Source organism: the organism of the source record quoted next, unplaced genomic scaffold, assembly GCF_019419815.1.
Source record: "Pyrus x bretschneideri cultivar Hongxiangsu unplaced genomic scaffold, Pyrus_bretschneideri_v1 Contig59, whole genome shotgun sequence".
NCBI classification, from domain to species: Eukaryota; Viridiplantae; Streptophyta; class Magnoliopsida; order Rosales; family Rosaceae; genus Pyrus; species Pyrus x bretschneideri.
In genome coordinates this window covers 553,464-559,362 of record NW_025999797.1, presented here as the reverse complement: position 1 = coordinate 559,362, position 5,899 = coordinate 553,464, and the positions used below count along the sequence as shown (strand labels likewise).

General features: G+C 39.4%; 1 protein-coding gene and 1 long non-coding RNA gene across 3 annotated transcripts; one reads left to right on the top strand and one right to left on the bottom strand.

Annotated features, from left to right (window-relative positions):
* Positions 1-244: 244 nt before the first annotated feature.
* On the top strand, positions 245-952 carry LOC108867896 (secreted RxLR effector protein 161-like). Its single transcript, XM_018649702.2, has one exon. The coding sequence runs from the start codon at positions 245-247 to the stop codon at positions 950-952; it is 708 nt and encodes a 235-aa protein (XP_018505218.2).
* Positions 953-1,467: 515 nt separating this feature from the next.
* On the bottom strand, positions 1,468-3,711 carry LOC125471175. 2 transcript variants are annotated; one of them, XR_007253453.1, is made up of 5 exons: positions 3,524-3,711; positions 3,384-3,446; positions 2,721-2,924; positions 2,487-2,600; positions 1,468-2,390 (listed from the first exon to the last, which is right to left on the bottom strand). It is a non-coding gene; the product is annotated as an uncharacterized LOC125471175 (long non-coding RNA). The 2 variants fall into 2 exon arrangements; XR_007253452.1 differs by having other exon boundaries at positions 1,468-2,600; positions 3,524-3,709.
* Between the last annotated feature and the right edge of the window lie 2,188 nt (positions 3,712-5,899).

Genomic DNA, 5,899 nt, shown 5'->3' with positions numbered 1-5,899 from the left:
GAATGCTAGCCATAAGATTTACATGCTAAGGAAAACATTATATGGTTTAAAATAGGCTCACAGAGCCTAATATAGTGAGATTGATACTTACTTGATTAATTGTAAGTTCAAGAGAAGCACTAGTGAGGCTACACTATATACAAGATCTGATGAAGAATGAGGATTGCTCATTGTGTCATTGTATATTGATGATATTGTATACACTGGAAGTAGTGAGAGATTACTCAGTGAGTTCAAAAGAGAAATGATGCTGAGATATGAGATGTCTGATTTGGGGCTACTTCACCATTTCTTGGGAATGGGAATACTAAAAATTGATAAGGGTGTATTCATTCATCAAAGTGAGTACACAAAGTCACTCCTGGTGAAATTTGGTCTTGAAGACTGCAAGCTTGTGTCAATTCCATTACCTATAGGAGAAAAACTCAAGAATGTGGATGGAAGTGAGTTGGTAGATGAAAACATGTATAGAAAGATTGTAGATAGCTTGTTGTATTTGATAGCAACTAGACCAGATTTGATGTATGCTGCTAGTCTACTATCAAGGTTTATGAAATGTCCTACAAAGAAGCATTTTGGAGTAGCAAAGAGAATCTTGAGATATGTGCAGGGTACAATAAATTATGGAATTGAATATGTGAAAGACAAGACAACAATTCTTGTTGGCTTCTGTTATGCTGATTGGGCAAGAAGTGAAGTTGATAGCAAAAGCACCTATGGATATGCATTTAGCTTTGGGAGTGGAGTGTTTTCATGGGCCTCTGTGAAGCAAAACACAATTGCTCTATCAATTGCTGAAGCTGATTATGTGTTAGCAATAGAAGCAACTGCTCAATCAATTTGGCTGAGATTTGTTCCTGATGATTTTGGGGAAATGCAAACTGATGCAACACCTTTATTTTGTGATAACATGTGTACAATTTCTATGGTGAAGAACCTTGTCTTCAACTAGAAAACTAGACACATAAATAGGAAGTTTCACTTCATAAGAGAAACATTACAAGAAGGGGTGATTGATGTGAAGTTTCGTAGAAGTGAGTAACAACTCGCAAATATTTTTACTACGGCACTGCCTAGAGAAAGATTCAATTACTTGAGGCACAAGCTTGGAGTGAAGCCAGTGAGCAACTTAGGAGAGGCTGTTGAGAATTAAGCTTCTCATAGACTTGAAATCAACCTACGGATGACAAATCCTGCAGATGAACTTGAAGAAAACGAAGATGATGGAAGTTTCTATTTTTAATATTAGCCGTTATGTTTAAATATCCAACGGCTAGTAGAGTTACAATTTCAAGAAAGATGAACAGCTGTTTTTGTTCTCATCCCTTGAATGTATTGTGTTGCTAGATCCATTCCCAAGTGAAAGGATCACAACTCCTGATGCTCTAGAGGACTGAGATTGATCCCTGAAAAATAGGACCACTCCAAGCCTTCTATATGCTAGGGTTTTGGATGTATGAATTACAATGAAAAAAAATTACTCTCTCACTTCTGCCTCTCTGCATTTCTTATTCTTCAAATCCCCAATTCTTGAAAGCTAAAACCTTCAAGAAATTAAACAAAAAGATCATGGCCTAGTACCATTTCAACAGTATATGGAGAAGAAACTTAGGGAAATCCAAGACAGTGGAATGATGCAATATCTCATACAAACACCAAATGAGAAACAGGGAAGAATAAACCATACAAATCACACACAGGACATTTGCTCCAATACTTATTGTGGAAAGAGAGCTCTCAATTCTGAGGTCTGTGGAGCCAATTCAGGTTGAATTCTTCTTTAGCCACCGTTATTTTGTCGAGATTTGATAAGACAGATTCCCACAAATTTCTTGCGCCTTCGTCACATGTCACTTTCTCTAATTGCTGATCAAGATCATACACTGACACAGGCAGCTCATTCAATCTTGAACATTGTGCCATGTTGATTTTTCTTAAACCATTCATATTACCAATGCTTTCGGGCAAATCCTTAATGCGGGAACAATTATATATGTAAGAAAGCACAACTTATTGAGTTTCTCAATCGAGCCTGGAAGCTTTTTCAAGTCTGCGCAGGACCTTAGCCTCAACACTTCCAAATTCTCCAGCTTTCCGATGTCTTCAGGCAAGACAGATAGCTTATGACAGTTGGTGATGCTGAGAACTTTTAGGCGGATAAGATCACATAGCTTGGTAGGCAATTTCTCCAAATCGTTACAATAGTCGATGTGCAACTCCTCTAGGTATGGGAATGTCTCAAAAATTTGGATGGAAGAGTTTCCAAATGCTTCTCTGACGTTACACATGAATAAATGCCAGTCTCAAGTACAAATGCTTACTTGAGTAATATGAAAAGCCTGCTCAAGTCGCTGAATTTGAATCCATTGTTCAGTAACAATGTCGTTCATCTGCAATCAAAGACAAAGAAGCCAATTGCAAAATGACACCATACTCATAGTCTAGACCGAAGATTGTAGGAAGCATATCAGCATAAAGTATACGACCTTTTGAGCCTGCAAGGCAACTGTTTCAAGTCGATACTTAGCATCCTATGCTTTCGACTCTTAAACATGAAGATCAAAGTTGAACTTTCTAGACGCCTCCCATAAAATCCATACCTAAAAAGCAATTCCAAAAGTTATGTCTCAAAGTCCAACACTGGATTGAAAAATTGCAAAAACAAATTGGAAAATTCGAAACAATTTATAAGGCAGTGGGATGTTGTACAGGGTTGGTACCTGGAGCTTGAGAAATCAAAGAGCTTGCCAGTTTGGGAAAAGATGATAACAACAGCTTCAGATTCACACAGAATCGACAGCTCTCCAGCTTTCTTCAAATCCCATCTTCTCCTCTTTGAGAAGGTCACCTGCCTTGCTGGCAAGTAGTCAATCTTCCTGATCTTGATCTTCTCCCTCATCATTTTCTCCAATTCTTCCTACCCCCTTCAGAAACAATAATTCAAGTAAAATAAAATAAACCAACCACTTCGAATTTCCACATATATATAAATGTCCACAAACTCCAAAACCACCTTATATTTTCTGGGTTTCTGATAATTTTAAGGATTATTGACCACAAACCCTAGCATTTCAAATCTAAATAAGTAAAACAAAACCCAGATCAACCCACCAACCACAATCAACTGTCCAATATTTCGTATTTACCAAATTTGATTAACACCCAAAAAAAAAAAAAAAAAGCGAAACTCCCTAATTTTACAAAATACAATCAAATCAATAAAACCTAGATGATTTTATGAAGCAAAAAACAAATTCAATCAGAGGCAGAACCATATAAACCCAGAAAGAAATTCAAACATTCCAAATTTCTGAAACAACATATGACCATAGAGATTGAGCGGAGAAGACCAAACAAAACTCTAAAATCTTGAAATCACTCACCTTAAATAGACAGAGATTTGAAGGCTGCAAACTAAAGCCCCAAATCCGAAGAACCATGATTTCCTAAAGCCAAAAATAAAACAAAATTAAACACCATGATGGGGAATCCAAAGCTATAAACAAAATCCCCAAAATCATACCAGGTCACCAAGTCCTTGTCTATGGAATCCGACGGAACCCACGCTGGTGAACGCCCTTGATTTTCTTTTGCTAAGCGGGAGAAATGGAGGGTGAATCGATGTTGTAGCGGTTGCGAGATAGAAATAGAGAAGTCGATGGAAAATAAGGTAAAAAAGAGTCCAGAAAAGGAAGAGCGAGAGAACCATGTTTTTTTTTTTAAATACATACTAAAATTTGCCTACACACTTTGTGTGTATGAACATGTTTTTTTTTTTTCAAATGAGAAAGAGAGAGGGAGAGAGAGAGAGAGAACGTGAGGAGAGTGGAAGGTTTTTGTTTATGTCTTTTTTTTTATTTTTAAATATTAAAAGTATTTTAACATCACCTATAGGTGGGGTTTCAATAAAATATAGTAAAATTTGGACCAGTGAAATTACATTATTGTCCAACAGTTTTTTATGATAGAAGAATAATTTGTCTTTTCACCCTCTTTTGGTTGACAAAGAGGGTTTCATTAATTAGTAGAGATATATATATATTCCTCATACAGGTAACCCTAGCTATGTGGATGTGGGCCTAAGGATGGGGCTGTTACAACCTGACTATAGAAGAATAAGTGTTGGGCTCGGGCTCAAGTAGGTGGGCTTAACAACTCATCCCCCTTAAGAACAGGCTTGTCCTCAGGCCGTGAAATTCAGGTAACGGGCCAAGATGTCATCCACTACCTCCCAAGTGGCGTCTTCGGTGGGTAGGCCAGCCCACTTGATCAACCATTTTGTCACAACTCTATTTTTCTTCTTGAACATGCCACGGTCCAGCACTGCTTCTGGGTGCCATTGAGTCAATAGGAGGCAATTCAGAGAGAGGGGGAGAAACACTGCTGAGTTTTGGTTTGAGGAGAGAGACATGGAACACTAGGTGGATTTTGGAGTCTGGAAAGCAGAGTTGGCATGTGACCGAGTCGATGCGCTTTGTGATCTGGAATGACCCATAAAACTTAGGTGAGAGCTTGTTTGGCGTTCGAGTTGCCACCAAGTGCTGGCGATATGGCTGAAGCTTCAAATAAACCTAATAACCGACGATAAACTCTCGCTCAGTCCGTTTAGCATCATAGACATGTTTCATTCTGTTCTGGGCAAGTTGAAGATTGGTGCACAGAAGGCTTAATAACTTGTCCCGCTCCTGGAGTGCAGTATTAACTGAGTGGACTACTGTGGAACCGGGCATATACATGCGAATGGTTGGTGGTTCACTGCCATAAGTGGCCTGGTACGAAGGCATTTTAATAGCAGAGTGAAAGCTTGTGTTATACCACCATTTAGCCCAAGGAATGAGGGAAGACCATTTGGTGGGTTTATCTGTTGAGAAGCATCTAAGGTAATGTTCCAAGGTTCGATTAAGGACTTCCGTTTGGGGGTGATAAGCTAAACTAGTGCAAAGGCTACTACCTTGAAGTTTAAAAAACTCTTGCCAAAAGTTGCTGGTGAAAATTGGGTCACGGTTGGACACGATCGACTTGGGCATGCTGTGGAGTTTGAAAACCTCCTTAATGAAAGTGGCAACAACCGAGGCAGCTGTGTAAGGGTGTTTGAGGGGAAGGAAGTGGCCATACTTTAAGAGCCTATCAACCACCACAAGAATCATGGTGTATCCGTTGGAAGATGGCAGCCCTTCTACAAAATTCATGGCTATGTCTTGCCATATACCTGTGGGAATGAGCAAGGGTTGTAAGAAGCCCGGAGGGTGTATGTTCTCAATATTTTGACGTTGGCACTCTAAGTAATTAGCCATAAATTGCTTTGTGTCCTTTCATATGCCTGGCCATAAAAATTTTCTGGAGAGTCGTTTGTACGTATAAAGTAATCCAGAGTGACCCCCTTGAAGAGATGCATGGAATTCGGCCAAAAGCTTGGGTCGCCATTGAGATGTGATTGGAACAAAAATCCTTTATTTATAGTGCAGCACTCCATTGACATGGGAAAAGCCTCTTATTGGTGTATTTGTTGCTGAAGGTAGAAAATGACAAACTTTTTGCACTTTCGGGTCCTGAGCATATTCTTGTTGCAACTACGGTATACAATCAAATATGGGAGCTGAGAATCCCATTAAAAGCAGGAGGTCATGTTGGCATGAGAGGGCATTGGGAGTCTTATTTATAGAACCCGGCCGGTACTCTACGACGTAATTGTACCCGAGCAGTTTCACCAACCATTGGTGCTGTTATGGAGTGGTAATTCTCTACTTCACGAAGTGTTCGGTTGGTTGATGATCCGTGACTATGCGGAAGTGTTGCCCCAGTAGGTATGGTCACCAATGTTGCACTGCGAAGACTATTGCTAGCATTTCTTTGTCATAAGTTGGCAACCCAAGGGTACGCCCTGAAAGTGCTTTGCTAA

Coding starts and splice junctions, on each gene's coding strand:
- LOC108867896 (XM_018649702.2), top strand. CDS start 245: ATGATGCTGAGATATGAGATGTCTGATTTGGGGCTACTTCACCATTTC.